Raw genomic sequence first — 20,881 nt, 5'->3', positions numbered from 1 at the left:
GCAATTTTAGTAATATCTGTAGTTTTGTGTATTATCAACCATATTTAGAAAGCATTTCAGATTTTTCTTGCTAGTTTTTATAACACTCTGTAACACCGCTTCCTTTTCATTTTACAAAAAATAAAGTTAAAAACTTAGATAGCTTGTAAATGCTTTGTCAATGTGTCATTGCTGATTATCCAAAAGCAGACCGTTGCCATGGCTGCAGTGCCCCTACCATGAGTCACAGATACAGATAGCAGAGGCTATCAGTGGTCCTTGCTTGAACTCATCATTGTGAACTTCTAAAGCCCTGTTAAGAGTGAAGACATCTGCTACCACTATAATAAATCTTTTTCAGTGCAACACAAACAAAATCAGCCTAACAAAACTAACAGAAAATAATTTGATGATCTTTATTGCCTGTTTGATTAAAAAAAAATGAAAAATCAATACCGCTAAATAAAAAAACAGTCTATGTGTTTCAAAATTAACAAATCAAAAGATCATGGCGTTATCCAAACAGGCTTGGATAATGAATGAGTTGCCAGTCCTACAATCCGATTGGCCAAAACCTTGCATTACCTGCATTATACTGGAACTAAAAGGGCCCACAGTAACATGACCGTCTTTCTCATTAGTCCATTCCAGAAGTTTAATTGTGTTTGTTCCTTAAGAAATGTCGATGATACAAAATATTTAAAAATACCACTAGTGGGAAGGAAAGCTTTTTCTTTTTCTGCCCCCTCAGACTGGAATGAACTACCCACCGTGTCACTTTATCACTGTAAGAGATTGCTGTTTGATCATTTGAACCAGCCTTGTGATTGCATGTGATGTGAATTGTAAAGTTGTGTGCTTGATGTATGCTTGTATGTAAGTGTAACTTGCTCTTGCCTTCCTCCTGGGACACCTTTATAAATTAGCTGTTTGTGGCTCGTGTGTTTTTTCCAATAAACAGAGATATTTTAAAAACTAAAGAATGCATTGGCTTCAGCTGAATACCCAGAGAGGTAGGCACTTTTTTCATGACTGGCCTGTGTTTCAAATAGGTGAAAGGGTACAATGGGTTGGCTTTATAATCTGACGCTCACTTCTGGTCTAGCCTACGGGGTGTGCAGTGGAGTGAAATATACTTTCTCCCTTCTTTCGGTATGTCGTGATACCTGAAACCAGCACAAAAGATACTTTGAGCTTATAGTACGGGAGGTGCTAATGGCACAAGCCCTCAGTTTGGTAAGAACCAGCTGGGCTGGCCTCCAGAGGATAGTCCAAACAAGGCCGCTGTTTGTTTAGCGTAGGGGTTTTCAACCAGGGATACTTCTAGGGGTCATAGCTGGTGCTCAGGACGACTAAGAAATATAAAAATAAAAGAAAATAATGATCTTGAATTCATTTTTTTAAATGGTATAATATTTTTTCACTTAACCACTGTGCATAAATATTTCATTTTTGTTTAGCAGCTCTGACTATATTTTACCATCTGTCTATAGTTTCAATATGATCACCCATCTGTACGCATGAGTGATTCCGACTGAGCGGATTTCCACTCTGGGATGGGTGAAGCAAATGTCTGGCAAATCTGCCTATGGAGAGCTGTGCTCAGAGCACTTTGTGTAGCTCATGAACTTATGTAGTTTTCAACTTGTTGTATAATTGAATACTAATCAGTGAAGCACAGCATTTCTGCATTTTTATATATGCTCTGATATACAAATAATAATCACAATATTCGTACTTGATTTTTTGTTATATTCTTTAAGCTTGGAATCATTTTAGTAACAGTAACAGCAGCTGGTTGAATTTGTTATCACTGGAAGAAAGCACAAAAGAATCTGCAGAAAGTGCCAAGCCACAGAAAATTATACTGTGTCCCTTTGGATCTTTTTTATGTTGGCTTTAATAATAATTTTATCTTGAGGTTAATGTTTTTGATATTGTAAACATTTTAAATGGCACACAATTATGCAGAGATGGGAGTAAATGGTAACATGATAAACATTTACAGTGCAGAGTATTCTGGATTATTTATAATTACTGTTTGGTATATAATTACTGTCTGGTAGTCTTAAACAGCAGTGTGGCAGTAAATTTTAAATGAGACTGAGCTCAGCAGAAAGCAGCTCTAGATAAATGAGGCTCGATGGACAAAGTGCAAGGGTCTGCTCGTCAATTCCATCTTTATTCATGTGGCATTAATATGATTAGGCTACTTGATTAACTCTCTCTAAAGGTCTGAAGGGTTTTCCTAAGCCTTGCCTTCTGGCTCATTGGCTAAACTTTTACCTTGATTAGCCATAGGGTATAGTTAACAAGCTCAGGTGTCTGATTAAACTCATAGTAAAACCAGCAATGGATGCAACCAGCAAACTGCTATGCCACTGGAGTCTTATTTCCATCCATGTATTATATTAATTTATCTGGCAAAATGTACCAATAACCTTGACCTCCAACCTAATATGGCCAGCACCTTCAAATATTATTTGAATGGAAGTTATTATGACTTGTTCACTGCTATGTCTGAGAGACTGACAGTAGACTACAATGTGACACAGCTAACTGTTCCTGTACAAATGGTGGTCTGAGTACTTGTTACGGTGAATATACCGATATTAATTTTTAATACCCTCAAAAAAATTCAAATTGCCTACAGATGTATTTCTGGCTACTTGGAAAAGTCCATTATTGCACATATGAAAAAAATGCCAATGTGTGTATTTATTTATAAGTTAATTTTTTGTTCAGAAACAGTAGTCAGATACAACAGATTCACTTTACTAATGCCAGAGGTGCTTATAAAATGAGGTCATTTCAGAGATACAAGTATACACAGTGTTGGCAATTACCTCTCTGTTATTTGTTTTTCCATTGTTGTTTTTTTTTATTGTAAGATGTGCCCCAGAGCAAAAGGTGTAATCTTCCTTTTCATGAAAATAAACTACAAGCATATTGTGTTACAGTGCTATACATAGAGAATAATACATGGCATGGAGCGTATTACAGTATAATGCTTTATACAATGCTAAAGGTCATTCCAACCAGTCAAAGATAGCCGTCCATTTATTACACAGCGATAGCAGAAATCAAATCATCTAAATATACCATGCAGTTTTACTGATGTACTTATAGCCCTGAAGTAAACTTGCACTGCAATTGAATTATGCGCAATTGCTCAGTTTAATAAACACAGCACACCTCTGTTCCACACCCACATACCTACTATGCTACCTAAAGGTGGTTTATTTTGTTATTGTTGTTAGAAAGTAACCAGTTTATGAAATACACTGAAAGCAATAACTTTTAAACTAAGTTTATACTTGACAGAGAAGTTAATGGGTGTATACGTTTTCGTTCAATGACCGTCGGAGGGGGATACCTGCATATGGGGGGCTACGTGCTTGTGTGTGTGCGAATGTATACTGCTTATGTTAATGTTTAAACCACAGAACCCCTATAAATATGTATGTCTGCTGTGGCCAATTTTCCAGATTTATTCTCGTTCTGTAATGACTTGTACACAACCTGTGGGAACAGTACTGTTTCAGTAATCAAGGGAGGTTTTAAAGGAATGGCAAGTCAGTAGCCTCTCACTGACTGGGAGGCTACGTGCTGGTTAGACATCTGGTATTTATAAAGTCATTTGTACAGTAAATGTCAGCATTATTGATTCTCTGGCAAACACCCACTGCTCTGCATTCTTTTTGTTTTATTAACTCATCTCTTGAAATGTTGCTCGAAAAATTCTTAGTCTGTGAGCATTGCTTGAGTTTAAGCAAAAATTTTGTTGATAGTAAAATGTTGATGGACAAGCAACCTTTTAAATTAAACAAATATGGTTGATCTTGATTGACCTGTGCTGCGCCTTACAGCATAATCAAAATTGTCCTTGGAGAGTTTGTTTGTGTGTGTGAGAAAACAGATATTTTCTGTAGCTTGGCAGTTAGAGCTGAGAGCAGCTTATGGCTTATTGTGACAAGTCTAGTATGGGCCCCCAACCAGCTATAAAGAATGGAGCAATGACATCTACAAGTTAATGGCAAGCCAAACTAACCTCTACCCAAGTTAAAGAGACCTAACTCTGCACATGGGATTCCGATAAAATTGCACAATATGTTGGCAGGGTCTATCGACTTAAGACATTCATATGTTGCACCCTGGTGTGGTTATCCTGCTAATGTTTTAGAGCAGGGGTGTCAATCACGGTCCTGGAGGGCCATTCCAGGCTGGCTGTGTGGTGACGTCAGGCCAGATGCAGGAATATAAACAAGCACGCAGGTACTGAGGTGCAAAGGCGCGGCTGCACCCTGTTTATTTAAACACAAAAATCAAATAAAAAGTTTAAACAGAAAACACTGCTCACAGAGCAAATAAAAAAGATAAACAAAAACAAGTCACAAACACAAAATAATCTTAACTAGGCAAATACGGTGCAGGGTCTTCCAGTACTCATAGCAGTTGTTTTTACTTTGGTTTCATTTTATACAGGTGGCCATCTCCCGATTAGCAACAGTTAATCAATGAATTAACTCGGGACATGGTCACCTTCTGCACGAGGTTTGTGTGTGTATGGGGCTTCACCATCCACACTGCTAAACAATAACAAACATATGACTTTGCTGTCCTACAAATGTACATACTAAATTCAAAACACAGCGGCGGGGGTACCCCGTTCTAAAATAAACAAGCATTCTTTAAATAATAAACAGTACATTTTAAATCAAACAATAAAAGGCAACACATTCTCGTTTTCATGTGCAGGGCTTCTAGCCCGGTCACAGTGTTTAACAGGTAACATGGTATAATTAAGTTGTGGCAGAGCAAAGCTCTGCCCTTTTTAAATTGGCAGGGATGGGGTTAATTTCCCTTACCTGCATGGGTTTATTATGTTCGGGTGGCTGGGGTTGATTACATGATTAGGTTAAGTAACGATCAATCAGCGCCCAGCCACCTGACATAAAAGGAGGCCTCTGCTTCTCATTGAGGAGGAGGGAGCTGAGGAAGCAGGTTGGGATTTGGGATTTGGGATTTGGGATTTGGGAATCCAGTGAAGGCATTGCCCAGCCTGGAAACCTTAATTTTGTAAGTTTTGTTTTTTGTATTGCTTTATTTGTGTTTAAATCCCTTTATTTTGCCCTTGCGCACTTTCATTTTTGTGTTTATTTATAATACGTTTTTGAACTTCAGACTGTCTCTGGGCCTCTATCCACCCGCCAGCCTGCCACAGAAGTATTTTAGGGTCTGGATAGAGGTTTAATTGGTTATATTAAACATTTAGAACAGGGATAGAACAAAGACCAGGAGTGGAACTTTGGCCACCCCTTTTGAGTTTTATTAGAAAAGGTTCTGGGCCTGATTTATCACACCAAAATGCCATTTTCTTCATTTGTTGTCAAAGTAAAATGGGTTGATTTTACCAAACAATTAATACTGTGTAACGATAGCTGTTTTAGTTTTCTTTCACACAAATAAGGTGCAAATTACATTTTGGTGTGAAGAGCTTGACAGTAATACAAAACTTAACTGGAGGGATAGAGGACTAGAACTGCAATGGTAGGGTGAGTAATGTTAGCTTGAATGGTATTCTAGCGGCAGTGTTCTGTATCAACTGCAATCCGTTTAGTGAAACATCATGAAAGGCCAGCAGAAACAAAATAGCATTGAAAGCTTTTGTGTGTGTGTGTGTGTGTGTGTGTGTGTGTGTGTGTGTGTGTGTGTGTGTGTGTGTGTGTGTATATAGCACAGCTTTCATGCGTCCTGGCATGCTCTCCACCAGTCTTTCACATTGATGTTGGGTGACTTTATGATTGGGCTGGCCATGACAGGGTCTTGATCTAGTGGTCCTCCATCCACACCTTGATTGACCTGGCTGTGTGGCATGGAGCATTGTCCTGCTGGAAAAACCAATCCTCAGAGTTGGGGAACATTGTCAGAGCACAAGGAAGCAAGTTTTCTTCCAGGACAACCTTGTACTTGGCTTGATTCATGCCAAAGCTGCCCGATTCCAGCCTTGCTGAAGCACCCCAGATCATCACCGATCCTCCACCACATTTCACAGTGGGTGCGAGACACTGTGGCTTGTAGGCCTCTCCAGGTCTCCGTCTAACCATTAGATGACCAGGTGTTGGGCAAAACTGAAAATTGGACTCATCTGGGGGTGCTTCAGCAAGGCTGGAATCGGGCAGATTTGTCTTTGTGAAGGGCGCATGAATCAAGCCAAGTACAAGGTTGTCCTGGAAGAAAACTTGCTTCCTTCTGCTCTGACAATGTTCCCCAACTCTGAGGATTGGTTTTTCCAGCAGGACAATGCTCCATGCCACACAGCCAGGTCAATCAAGGTGTGGATGGAGGACCACCAGATCAAGACCCTGTCATGGCCAGCCCAATCTCCAGACCTGAACCCCATTGAAAACCTCTGGAATGTGAAGAGGAAGATGGATGGTCACAAGCCATCAAACAAAGCCGAGCTGCTTGAATTTTTGCGCAAGGAGTGGCATAAAGTCACCCAACATCAATGTGAAAGACTGGTGGAGAGCATGGCAAGACGCATGAATGCTGTGCTTGAAAATCAGGGTTATTCCACCAAATATTGATTTCTGAACTCTTCCTAAGTTAAAACATTAGTATTGTGTTGTTTAAAAATGAATCTGAACTTATTTTCTTTGCATTATTCAAGGTCTGACAACACTGCATCTTTTTTGTTATTTTGACCAGTTGTCATTTTCTGCAAATAAATGCTCTAAATGACAATATTTTTATTTGGAATTTGGGAGAAATGTTGTCAGTAGTTTATAGAATAAAACAAAAATGTTCATTTTACTCAAACACATACCTATATATAGTAAAACCAGAGCAACTGATAATTTTGCAGTGGTCTCAATTTTTTCCAGACGTGTGTGTGTGTGTGTGTGTGTGTGTGTGTGTATATATATATATATATATATATATATATATATATATATATATATATACACACACACACACACACACACACCACACAGTACTGTGCAAAAGTTTTAGGCAGGTGTGAAAAAATGCTGTAAAGTAAGAATGCTTTCAAAAATAGACATGTTAATAGATTATATTTATCAATTAACAAAATGCAAAGTGAGTGAACAGAAGAAAAATCTACATCAAATCAATATTTGGTGTGACCACCCTTTGCCTTCAAAACAACATCAATTCTTCTAGGTACACTTGCACACAGTTTTTGAAGGAACTCGGCAGGTAGGTTGGCCCAAACATCTTGGAGAACTAACCACAGTTCTTCTGTGGATTTAGGCAGCCTCAGTTGCTTCTCTCTCTTCATGTAATCCCAGACAGACTCGATGATGTTGAGATCAGGGCTCTGTGGGGGCCATACCATCACTTCCAGGACTCCTTGTTCTTCTTTACGCTGAAGATAGTTCTTAATGACTTTTGCTGTATGTTTGGGGTCGTTGTCATGCTGCAGAATAAATTTGGGGCCAATCAGATGCCTCCCTGATGGTATTGCATGATGGATAAGTATCTGCCTGTACTTCTCAGCATTGAGGAGACCATTAATTCTGACCCAATCCCCAACTCCATTTGCAGAAATGCAGTCCCAAACTTGCAAGGAACCTCCACCATGCTTCACTGTTGCCTGCAGACACTCATTCGTGTACCGCTCTCCAGCCCTTCGGCGAACAAACTGCCTTCTGCTACAGCCAAATATTTCAAATTTTGACTCCTCAGTCCAGAGCACCTGCTGCCATTTTTCTGCACCCCAGTTCCTGTGTTTTCCTGCATAGTTAAGTTGCTTGGCCTTGTTTCCACGTCGGAGGTATGGCTTTTTGGCCGCAAGTCTTCCCTGAAGGCCACTTCTGACCAGACTTCTCCGGACAGTAGATGGGTGTACCAGGGTCCCACTGTTTTCTGCCAATTCTGAGCTGATGGCATTGCTGGACATCTTCCGATTGCGAAAGGAAGTAAGCATGATGTGTCTTTCATTTGCTGCAGTAAGTTTCTTTGGCCGACCACTGCGTCTACGGTCCTCAGTGTTGCTCGTTTCTTTCTGCTTCTTCAAAAGAGCTTGGACAGCACATCTGGAAACATCTGTCTGCCTTGAAATTTCTGCCTGGGAGAGAGCTTGCTGATGCAGTATAACTACCTTGTGTCTTGTTGCTGTGCTCAGTCTTGCCATGGTGTATGACTTTTGACAGTAAACTGTCTTCAGCAACGTCACCTTGTTAGCTGAGTTTGGCTGTTCCTCACCCAGTTTTATTCCTCCTACACAGCTGTTTCTGTTTCAGTTAATGATTGTGTTTCAACCTATGTATTGAATTGATGATCATTAGCACCTGTTTGGTATAATTGTTTAATAATACACCTGACTATATGCCTACAAAATCCCTGACTTTGTGTAAGTGTACCTAGAAGAATTGATGCTGTTTTGAAGGCAAAGGGTGGTCACACCAAATATGGATTTGATTTAGATTTCTTCTGTTCACTCACTTTGCATTTCATTAATTGATAAATGTAATCTATTAACATGTCTATTTTCGAAAGCAGTCTTACTTTACAGCATTTTTTCACACCTGCCTAAAACATTTGCAAAGTACTGTGTGTGTGTGTGTGTGTGTGTGTGTGTATATATATATATATATATTACACACACACACACAGCTCTTGAAAAAATTAAGAGACCACTGCAAATTTTTCTTAAATCAGCATCTCTACATGTATGGCAGCCATTCCATTCCAGTGTCTGTTGAATTCCAACACAGGTACACCTCATTCTACTGAATGAGGTACTGATTAGGGGATCACCTGAACCAAATCTTAGTTAATGAGGAAAAGTATAAAAACCACTCCTGTGGTCATCACTATCCTCTTGCAATAGGACCAGCTGGATGGCAAAACAGTGCTAGTAGTACCTCAAAAGTAATTGGAATCAAAAAATGACTATTGACCATGCCCAAAGAGTTGAAAAGGAAAGTTTTGAGTGAGGAAAAGAAGGGTTCAATTCTGGCTTTACTGGCAGAGGGATACAGTGAGCGTCGGGTTGCTTCCATCCTTAAAATTTCAAAGACGGCGGTTCATAAGAACAAGGTCAAGCAGCACATGTTGGGGACAACAAAGCTACAGACCGGCAGAGGGCGAAAACGACTCTCCAATGACCAGGATGACGGCCACTCATTCGAATGTCACTCAGCAACAATAGGATGGCATCAAGTGACCTACAAAAAGAATGGCAAACAGCAGCTGGGGTGAAGTACACGGCGAGGACGGTTCGAAACAGGCTCCTAGGGGCAGGGCTGAAGTCGTGCAAAGCTAGAAAAAAGCCCTTCATCAATGAGAAGCAAAGAAGAGCCGGCTGAGGTTTGCAAAAGACCATAAGGATTGGACCGTAGAGGACTGGAGTAAGGTCATCTTCTCTGATGAGTCCAATTTTCAGCTTTGCCCAACACCTCGTCATCTAATGGTTAGATGGAGACCTGGAGAGGCCTACAAGCCATAGTGTCTCGCACCCACTGTGAAATGTGGTGGAGGATCGGTGATGAGCTGGGGGTGCTTCAGCAAGGCTGGAATCGGGCAGCTTTGGCATGAATCAAGCCAAGTACAAGGTTGTCCTGGAAGAAAACTTGCTTCCTTGTGCTCTGACAATGTTCCCCAACTCTGAGGATTGGCTTTTCCAGCAGGACAATGCTCCATGCCACATAGCCAGGTCACTCAAGGTGTGGATGAAGGACCACCAGATCAAGACCCTGTCATGGCCAGCCCAATCTCCAGACCTGAACCCCATTGAAAACCTCTGGAATGTGATCAAGAGGAAGATGGATGGTCACAAGCCATCAAACAAAGCCGAGCTGCTTGAATTTTTGCGCCAGGAGTGGCATAAAGTCACCCAACATCAATGTGAAAGACTAGCGGAGAGCATGCCAAGACGAATGAAAGCTGTGATTGGAAATCAGGGTTATTCCACCAAATATTGATTTCTGAACTCTTCCTAAGTTAAAACATTAGTATTGTGTTGTTTAAAAATGAATCTGAACTTATTTTCTTTGCATTATTAAGCGCCTCATCGTGTGACAGAGTTCACAGCTTAGGTTTCGTTTTGAGTCAATTGCTCTTATCAGACATTGTTAATGGCAAATAAATAAAAAAAAAACGTTACATGCATAAAACAAACAAACCAAAAAAAAAATGCTTGACTTACTCGGGCGACCACGGCAGGTACTGCGGTTCGGACACTGAGCTGCGCACATGACGTTTGGCTCGGGTCTCACCTTGTCGTAAATGCCATATCGATGTCGTAAAGTCAGCGTTGTAAGTCGAGGATCGTCTGCGTGTGTGTGTGTGTGTGTGTGTGTATATATACACACACACACAGTGCCATGAAAAAGTATTTGCCCCTTCTCTGATTTTCTGCATTTTTGCAAATTTTTCACATTGAATTTGGTCAGATCTTTTTGTGGGTTTTAGTAGTATATAGAGGGAGTCTGACAGAAAAAATGACACCAAAGTTTGGTGCTTCTTTCATTTGTTTGGTGTGCAATCTTCAGGTGTGAAAAAGTTGTTGCCCCCCCTAGTTAACTTAACCCAATTAAAGGGATAATTAAGCTGTTTGAATACTTTGGTTAACAATCAGGCCTGATTTGGGCCAGCCTTCCCAATATAAATCTGATTAACTTTGACCCTTACCATCAGAGTGAAGCTGTCAGCACACAGGTTCTAGAAGCATATAATTCCACGATCAAAAGAAATTCCTGAAGACCACCAGTAAAACAGTTGTTGATGCCTATCAGTCTGGAAAGGGATAGAAAGCAATTTCTAAGGCTCTGGGGCTCCACCAAACCACTGTCAGAGCCATATTGTCCAAATGGAGAAAGTTTGGGACAGTAGTGAATCTTCCCAGGATTGGCCGTCCTGCCAAAGTCTCTCCAAGAGCAAGGCGTAAAGTTGTCACAAAGAACCCTAGAACAACATCCAGGGATCTGCAGGCCTCTCTCACCTCGGCTAAGGTCAGTGTTCATGACTCCACCATCAGAAAGACGCTGGACAAAAATGGGTTTCATGGCAGAGTAGCAAAGCAGAAACCACTGCTTGCTATGAAGAACATGAATGCTCGTCTCAAGTTTGCTAAAAGCACCTGGATGATCCTCAAGAGTTCTGGAACAATGTTCTATGGACAGATGGGCCTAGTTATGTCTGACGAAAACCAAACACTGCATTCCACAGTAAGAACCTCATACCAACGGTCAAGCATGGTGGTGGTAGTGTCATGATTTGAGGATGCTTTGCTGCATCAAGACCTGGACAACTTGCCGTGAATTCTGCTCTGTATCAGATAATTCTACAGGCGAATGTCAGCTCATCCGTCCGTGAGCTGAAGCTGAAGCGCATCTGGGTCATGCAGCAAGACAATGATCCAAAACGCACAAACAAGTCTACATCAGAATGGTTGAAGAACAAGAAATTTAAAGTTTTGGAATGGTGTAGTCAAAGTCCAGACCTAAACCCCATTGAGATGTTGTGGCAGGACCTGAAACGTCACATGCAACCCAAGACGGCGCATCACCCAAAGAACACAATCCCTACTGTGACGCATGGTGGTGGCAGCATCATGTTATGGGGATGTTTCTCATCGGCAGGGACTGGGAACTTGTCAGAATAGAAGGGAAAATGAATGGAGCAAAGTACAGAGAAGTCCTTGAGGAAAACCTGCTGCCCTCTGCAAGAAAGCAGTGGAATTTCATCTTTCAGCATGACAACAACCCAAAGCACACAGCCAAAGCTACACTGGAGTAGCTAAGGAACAAAAAGGTAAATGTCCATGAATGACCCATTTAGAGCCTGACCTAAAAATTTGTGGCATGACCTGAAGATTTCTGCCCATCAACGCTCCCCAAGGAACTTGACAGAGCTTGAACAGTTTTGTAAAGAAGAATGGTCAAATATTGCCAGATCTAGGTATGCAAAGTTGGTAGAGACCTATCCCAACAGACTCACGGCTGTAATTGCTGTCAAAGGTGCTTCCACCAAGTATTAACTCAGGGGGGGTGGAGACTTATCCAATTATGATCTTTCAGTTTTGTATTTTTAATATATAATTTTTTTCTCAATAAAAACTTTTTTCCCCTTAATAGTGTGGAGTATGGTGTGTAGATAAGTGGAAAAGAATCTTCATTTAAATGCATGAAACTGACACAACAAAATGTGAAAAAAGTGTCTGAGGCACACACACACACACATATATATATATATATATATATATATATATATATATATATATATATATATATATATATATATATATATATATAAGAGAGAGAGAGATGCTATAGGACAGTAGTGAACCGTATACAATGGTAACTGATTGCCGTTGGGGGTTCACGGAATCCTATGAATGTGAACATTCAGTTCTTTTCAGCACAAGCCCACAAAGAAGGGAATTCTTTCAAACAGCTGTGCATGAAATTCATCCAGATTAATATGTGGAAATGGATGTTGTTGTTATTTGCCCGTTTTATGCATATCGTAGCTAACGGACAGTAATTATTCCCGGCAACTGAAGTCTTAAACCGACATTCAGAGATAGTAGCACTGTCAAACTGAGATTTTGGAATTAAACAAACGGTAATAATAATAGCAGACTCCCAGAACTCTATTACTTGTTTCATCTGTCTGAAAGAGATTCCACTCATTTCTTAGGTCTCTTTGTTGCAAGCAACTGGTTTTGCCAGGGTGGGGCTTCTTTCTGTTGCAGCTGTTCTAAAAGATGATATACTTTGCTGCTTGGTTCAGTGGTTAAAGAAACAGGCTTGTAACCAGCATGTCCCCGGTTCAAATCCCAGCTCAGCCACTGACTCACTGTGTGACTCTGAGCAAGTCACTTAACCCCCTTGTGCTGCGTCTTTGGGGTGAGATGTTGTTGTTAGTGACTCTAGTGCATAGTTTACACACCCTAGTCTTGTATCTTGTAAAGCGCCTTGTGATGGTGGTCCACTGTGAAAGGCGCCATATAAAATAACATTTTTATTATTATTTATTATTAAGGATTGGGAGCATTTGCTATATTTGTGTCATCAAACTTTGCACTTCATCATAGAGAAATTAAATCTATATTCTCTTGATCTCGATTGCAGTTTCTTTTGAAATGTGGTAATGATATGTACCTCAGTAGATGTGACACTAAACAGAGCGAGCATTGGAAGCCAGTTTCCCTGATGAATTCATTACATTATAGTACAGAAGTAATTAACAACATGGACCAACTGTGCCTCCATCTTGCTCATGCAAAGAGTTTACTGTAAAATATTATCAGTAGAACAAAAACCCAGTTAGTGGGTTCAAGAGCACAGAAGGCTAAAATAAGAGATAATGAAATGCCTACATCAGTGTTATAATTTAACTTGTACTGTATGGCCTCCAAATGTATGATGGAGTGTTAACAGAAATGAACAAACATCAAATTTAATCAAATTGAGCAAATTTAAACAAATTGATTGAAATTTTCTTCTGAATGAACTAACGGTCTGTACTTTCTTGCCATCTCCACAGGTATGGAATGAACTGCCTCGTCCAGTTTGAGGATTTTGCCAACTCTAATGCCTTCCGCATACTCAGTAAATACCGTAACAAATACTGCACCTTCAACGATGATATTCAGGGTAAGTGTCTCCTCCACCCCTCGAACAGCAGGGATAAACCTAGATCTGATACAACTTCAAATACAGCTAAATCTTTTAGGACAGGCCTAGTGTGTCTTTTCTGTAACACACTGAACTTTATTTAGCTGCACTCTGTCCACTGTGAGGGATGATTATAAACCAACTGCGAGGGATGATTATAAACCAACCATACTTCATTCACTGTGCTGGAGAACAAAACAAATCCTGTTTAAATCAGGTGGTGTTGAATTTCACAGCAGTCAGTACACAGGAAAAGTGGGGGGATGAAAAATGGGAGTAAATTGATGAAAAAAAAAAATTAAAAAAGCTCCCCTATAAAAATAAAAAAAAAAACACTGGGAATTATTTGGTGGGAAAAGAACACTGCATACTGTAAGGAATGATAAAGTCCAAAAGTACTGTGCACTGTTACAGTGGCAAAGTTTATAAGGGTGGCACCTAGCATCTGCTTCAATCCTGGTTAGTGAAGATGGGAAATACTTTGTTTGTTCAAGGGACAATTTTGTTTTACAAGCAGCAATAACCAGAGTTGAGCCAGAGGAGGTCATTAAAGTGAGATATATTTATTGCCCATGCATTTTAGAGATTTTGCAAAATGGAACTTCACATATTTGTCTAAACAAACAGAGGATGGGTGGAACAGAGAATTTGTCTGTACGTTATTATTGGGGCACAAGCCTGGTGTTTTAACGATTTGCTTAGTAAAAGAGAACAGGGATACCCACAAGGTAATGTTCTTTTTCAGTGATGAATGGTGCTTGCTGCAGCAGCTGATGTAATGTATTCAGTTTCATTTTCTGTTGTGCAAGCCTGAGGTTTCTCTAGGAACTCCACTGAACTTGAGCCAGAAGGGTTCCAGATCTGATCGACGATTTGTGGTTTTGGCTACAGTAATGTATGTTAACATTACAGGGAAAGGTGCAACAAGACGCATGTTTTAAGAACGTAAATATAAGTTATCCATTTAGTTACTGTTTATCCAGTTAAATATGTGTTCGTATAGGGCAAGTAACTGTTTCTATGTGTGTTAAATATTCTTAACGTTTTGTCTTTTTTTTGTGGTAAAAGTGAAGGCTTTACTCCAGACTTCTCAGTCCCTTTAAAACCCACCCGCCAAATCCATAGCAAGGCTCCCCTGTTAAGGTGGATTCAGATGTATTCTATTTCTTGTGCAAGCTTTATGATTAAGACTGTGTGTCCTGTAAGTCAGTCCTCAGAGGACAGGCCCTTAGGATCACCCTGTCATTGATTAATATGTAAGGTTGTGAAATGTGGAGGGAATGTGGATTATATGTATTTATTACAAAAATAAAGGCTCCTATCCAAATACTTTTTTCCCTTTTTAAAATTTTGAATGTGCAGAAGAGTACACCACCCAGTACCTGTTCAGGCATTCAGTTCCTGCTTATCATTTTCAAACCGTACAAAAAAAAAAACAGCTGGTGTTTATGTGGGAAAATATGTGCTGCCTTCTCTGTGGCCACAGAATGAGTCAGAGAGGCTTGCTTCATTAATTGGGAGGATTTCATCTGGTGGTGTTTGTGTCTTTGATGAACGATGTAGGGCAGGGTTAGCCAAGAACAGATGTCTCTGTGTTTCTGCCTGCTATGAAACCTTCCAAATGATCTCCTGTGTGACCAGTATACAGGACCCAGGTCAGGCGCAGTTGATCAGTCCACCTCCAAATGTGCTGTTAGACAGATCTGCTGCAGTGTCGCTTAGAGACTCGTTGGAGTACAAAGCATGTAAAAATATTTTTTTACTTTTAATTTAGTAGTCGCCAATTATTATTATACATTTTTTTTTTGTTATTTTCTCCCAAATTTAGTAGTGTCTATTTTGTTTAGCTCAGCTCACCGCTACCACCCCTGCGCTGACTCAGGAGGGGCAAAGACGAACACACGTTGTCCCCCAAGCATGTGCCGTTAGCCACCCTTACAGGCAAGCCCACAGGCGTCTGGCCAGACCACAGTGCTGACATAATCCTCCCTCCCCCCAGATGGCACTCGGCCAATTGAGCGCCGCTCCCTGGGAGCTCTCGTCTTCAGTCAGCAAAGGAATAGCCTGGACTCAAACCAGCGACGTCCAGACTATAGGGCACATCCTGCACTCCTCGCAAATGTAAAAATAATTCCTAATGAGTTATACTGCCATGTTTGTCTTGACCACGAGCTGTAAAACTGAGTAGCTGCAGGAACACCTCTGAGACTGGCTTGCTGCCTCAGCTGGGCAATTCCTGGTGTCAAGAATGGTTAAGGATTGGAATTTATGGGAACCACAAGAGGATATGAATCACAGTCTTGTCACACTGAGAGACCCTGTGTGGTGGTATGAGAATCCACTTATTCCCACAGTAGTGACTCTCTAATGGCATTTGCTAGTGACTGCAGGGTTTTCCCTTCTAATCTGATGGAAGAATACCAGGTTTAATTGTATGACACTACACATTTATTTCTTCTGTTAAATGGACTATATTATTATTATTAATAACAATAATAATAATAATAATAATAATAATAATAATCTAGGTTTTATTAAATTACAAGTCATTGAGTTAGGTCATAAAGTCCTTTCACCTCTTACATATGGATGAGAATAACTGAATTAGAGATGGGAGAAAAGCCAAATTTATAATAAAAGATCTGTTCTTTCCAGCAATACATTACTCAATAATCTTACTGTGCTTTGTGTCTTTATATGCAGAATAAAAGCAGTTACGTTTAAAGTTAAAGGTGTGTTCAGTAAATACATTTATTAAGTATTTCATGTTGCAAATAAATTAATATGGAGTATGAATATGATAATTAGAACATTCCTTACTAAATAGGTGAACTTAGGTAGTAAATGTTTCACAAGGCTTGTATGAGAGTACTTTTACAGCAAAAGAGCACCTGACATCAAGGCTATAGTGATAGTCGGTACACAAAAGTTAGAACAGCTAGCAGGTCAGTGATAGAGATAGTAATAAATGCCTACAGTTTTCATTGATTTTAAAAGTATGTGTACATTTTTTTTTTAACCACAGCAAAGGAAAATATATTAGAAACATTGAAACGGAGTGATAGAATAGGGTTTATAACTTTGTGCCAAAGTTACTTTTATGTTTGTGACTTTGAATTTGCACTTTCTTGTTTTTAAATCTATATTGCTAAACCTCTCTCACTTTGATCACTTGTCACTTGTCCATATTTTATTATTACTATCATATTAAAAAGTACATTCTATTTAAACAGTACCTTGAAGTGAGGTCCAGCACAGATCATGACTCATAGGGCATGTTGTAAGTCAGTGTATGTTAGCTCAAATGTTGCTCTTACATGGTCTCCCTATTAAACTCCTGCTAAGAAGATTCAAAACAACCAGTTACAAAAGGGTTCATTTACTTGTGTATGTAAACATAGTGATTGATAACACCGTGTAACAATTTTTATTTATTTTTTGGTTCATGGGTAGTAAGTGTTATTTCCTAATTGCTTATGCCTCAAAAGTATAGAAAATGGCTATTATTCCCCACAAACTTTGCTTTTGTGGCCAGGACAGAGATATTTTGAAATTTACCTATTTTCCAGAACATTCCAGATAGATTCAGTGCCGAGTAAACTTGGAGTAACTTCTAGAACTTTCTTGAACTTTTCAGTAATATAAATAGTAGTATAAATACAGGGGCCTTAAGCCCACCAGTTCAGTTTAGTTCCAGCTGCCTAAGTGGATACATATCTGCATTTTTCTGAGATGGCATCAAGAGGCTGCAAGCATCCGGCAGACGCATTTTGCTATGTCTGCGGCCAATTTATCAAGACAAGAGCGAACAAGTACTCCGTGGAAGCATCTGCTAAGAGGTGTGAGGCCTACAAGGCATATTTCGGCATGCCTGTCGGGGATCAAGACAAACCCTGGGCACCTCATTTCACCTGCGAGCACTGCAAAAAATACTCTGGAAGGTAAGATGGACAATTTTTGCTCTGAATTTTATGTTATAAAATTTGTTAATTTTTGAAATTGTAAAAGTTTTTAATTTTAAAATGTTTTACAATTTTCAATGTTATTGAAAAAATATATCATATATGAAAAATGTTGCGAGAATCTCTTACACATTAGTCATGGGTAAAATAAATGTATTTTTGTAGGATGGTACAGAGGGGAAAAGAGAGCCATGAAGTTCGCTATCCCAAGAATTTGGCGGGAACCCACTGACCACTCAAGCAACTGCTACTTCTGCATGGTAGACCCTTCCAAACGTCGGACTGGCAAGAATGCACCTGCTATCACGTATCCGGACCTTCCTTCATCCATCGCCCCGGTGCCACACTGCCATGAGCTCCCCGTACCCACTCCTCCGGAGAGAGAGCAGCCGTCTTTAGAAGAGAGCAGCAAGTCAGAGAGCGAGGAAGACGTTGTAGATCCAGATGACAATTTCAGAGGTGGAGCTGAGGAGAGAAACCCATACTACCCCAGCCAAAAAGACCTCAACGACTTGATTAGAGATCTTGGTCTCACCCAATCCAATGACCGAGCTTTTGACGTCTAGGCTCAAGCAGTGGAACTTGTTGGATGAAAGTGTGCAAGTCGCAGATCAGAGGACGCGTCACCAACCTTTTTCCAGCTTCTTCACCCGTCAAGATGGGCTCTGCTTCTGCCACAATGTGACCAGTCTGTTCGAGGTAATCGGAATCGCCTGTAACCAGAATGAGTGGCGCCTCTTCATTGACAGCTCATCCAGGAGCCTCAAAGCCGTGCTGCTCCCTAATGGTAACAAGTACCCGTCTCTTCCCCTGGCTCACTCGGTGCACCTGAAAGAGGATTACAACAGCATCAAGACCTTGCTGGACGCCTTGAAGTATGATGAGTACGGCTGGGAGGTCATAGGAGACTTCAAAATGGTGGCATTCCTGATGGGTCTCCAAGGCGGTTTTACCAAGTTTCCCTGCTATCTTTGCCTTTGGGACAGCAGGGACACCAAGGCGCACTACCACAGGCGGGACTGGCCACAGCGGACCGAGTTCTCTGTGGGGAGAAATAACGTCAAGTGTGGGCCACTGGTGGACCCCCGGAAGGTGCTGATGCCACCACTGCCCATCAAATTGGGCCTTATGAAACGAATTTGTCAGAGCTCTAGATAAGGAGTCGACAGCCTTCAAGTACCTTGAAGACTTCTTCCCTAAGCTGTCTGAGGCAAAGGTCAAAGCCGGTGTCTTCGTCGGACCACAGATAAAGAAGATCCTGGAGTGCAATGAATTCCCCAAGAAGCTCACTAGTAAGGAGAAAGCAGCTTGGAACAGCTTTGTCGCAGTGGTTTGGGGCTTCCTGGGCAATCACAAGGCCGAAAACTATGTGGAGCTGCTTGAGACTCTGGTGAAGAACTACGGCACAATGGGCTGTAGGATGTCCCTCAAAGTCCATATCCTTGATGCTCATCTTGATAAATTCAAGGAGAACATGGGAGCGTACTCGGAGGAGCAAGGCGAGTGCTTCCACCAGGATATACTGGACTTTGAACGCCGCTACCAAGGACAGTATAACGAGAACATGATGGGAGACTACATTTGGGGGCTGATTCGTGAAAGTGATTTACAGTATAATCGTAAATCTCGAAAAACTACTCGCTTCTAAATCTTTTGTAGTCATTTTTGTATTACTTTAGTATAAATACATGTTAATGTGGATTCATATGTTGTTTTCTTCTGACTTTATGTGAACGAAAAGACACAAATTCGCCCATTTTCTCATTGGAAATAGGTAAATTTCAAAATATCACTGTCCTGGTCACAAAAACAAAGTTTGTGGGGAATAATACCCATTTTCTATACTTTTGAAGCAAAGCAATTAGGAAATAACACTTACTACCCAGGAACAAAAATTGTGTTACATAGTGTAATGCAAGCTCACTGTTTAAAATGATATTTTCAGTGAACCTTCCAATTATCCTCCGAAATGATGACTGTGCCGTTGTTAAGCTGAAAAGGGCTGCTGGATTGCCATGTTTTCTACTTCATCTTAATATAGAAGAGACAAACTGCCCCTAGAAAAACAGATCAGAATAGTTGCGTTGCAGACATCGTAGTCAACTTTTGTCTGTGTTAGAATGCTGAAGGGAAAGTTCTCTGTGCCGGCAGTGTCTAATAAGTGGTTTTCATGTTAAGGCTGTCAGAGCTTGACAAATAAGTTGCAGGGAGTTTCAGTTGTTACTTCAAACTCTTCTTTGGCAGTCTCTGTTTGGGATTGTTAGATGTTATGCCAATGAGGTTCTAATCATCTGAATGTAAATTCTTTACTCGGTCACTTAAGAGTAATGGTGGTGTTTTTCCTTTTCACTGTTATGCATTGCCATGCTGAGGGTGCATCTACAAGGCAGTGAGGAGGGGGGGTTAGGATTGAGCCTGTTAGGGTATTTTCTAAAGTGAGGGCAATTGCAGTGGTTGTAGGTCATATACAGTGGCTCTCAAAAGTATTCAGCCCCCTTGGACTTTTCCACATTGTATTGTGTTACAATAGGCTGTCCTCAAAAACTGAGATCCGGGGCGAGAAGGGCACTAGTCAGGGATGCCACCAAGAGGCCTATGGCTACTCTAAAGGAGTTACAGTCTTCCACGGCTGAGCTGGGAAACACTCTGCATACGGCAATAGCCCAGTTGCTTCACAAAACTGGCCTTTATGGGAGAGTGGCAAAAAGAAAACTCACATCAAATCTCGGCTAGAGTTTGCCAGAAGGCATGTGGGAGAAGATTCTATGGTCTGATGAGACCAAAATAGAGCTTTTTGGCCTCAACGCTAAGCACTATGTTTGGCGCAAGCCTAACACCTCACATCATCCTGAGAACACCATCCCTACTGTGAAGCATGGTGGTGGCAGCATCATGCTATGGGGATGCTTCTCTGCGTCAGAGCCTGGAAAGCTCTTGAAGATAGAGGGCAAAATGGATGCAACAAAGTACAGAGAAATCCTGGAGGAAAACCTGTTGAAGTCTGCAAGAGACCTGGGACTTGGGAGAAGATTTATCTTCCAGCAGGACAATGACCCCAAACAGCCAAAGCCACACTGGAGTGGCTTAAAAACAAAAAGGTCAATGTCCTGGAGTGGCCCAGTCAAAGCCCGGACCTCAATCTGTTTGAGAATATGTGGAAAGTGTAGAAAATTGTTCACCATTGCAAAGAAGAATGGGAAAAACTGCAGTGTCCAGGCTGTAATTGCTGCCAAAGGTGCCTCTACCAAATATTGACTCAAGGGGGTGAATACTTATGCAATCAATTAT

General features: G+C 40.7%; 1 protein-coding gene across 1 annotated transcript in view; it reads left to right on the top strand.

The window, feature by feature from the left end:
• Positions 1 to 20,881, top strand: part of LOC121327805 (NADP-dependent malic enzyme, mitochondrial-like) — a 65,069-nt gene that overhangs the window by 31,387 nt on the left and 12,801 nt on the right. The window contains exon 8 of the mRNA XM_041272014.1: positions 13,501 to 13,610. Coding sequence (XP_041127948.1) covers positions 13,501 to 13,610 — 110 coding nt within the window. The remainder of the gene's footprint in view (positions 1 to 13,500; positions 13,611 to 20,881) is intronic.

Source organism: Polyodon spathula, chromosome 15 (genome assembly GCF_017654505.1).
Source record: "Polyodon spathula isolate WHYD16114869_AA chromosome 15, ASM1765450v1, whole genome shotgun sequence".
Lineage (NCBI taxonomy): Eukaryota > Metazoa > Chordata > Actinopteri > Acipenseriformes > Polyodontidae > Polyodon > Polyodon spathula.
Note: the sequence above shows the minus strand (reverse complement) of the source record. Positions and strands in the feature narration are given on the sequence as shown.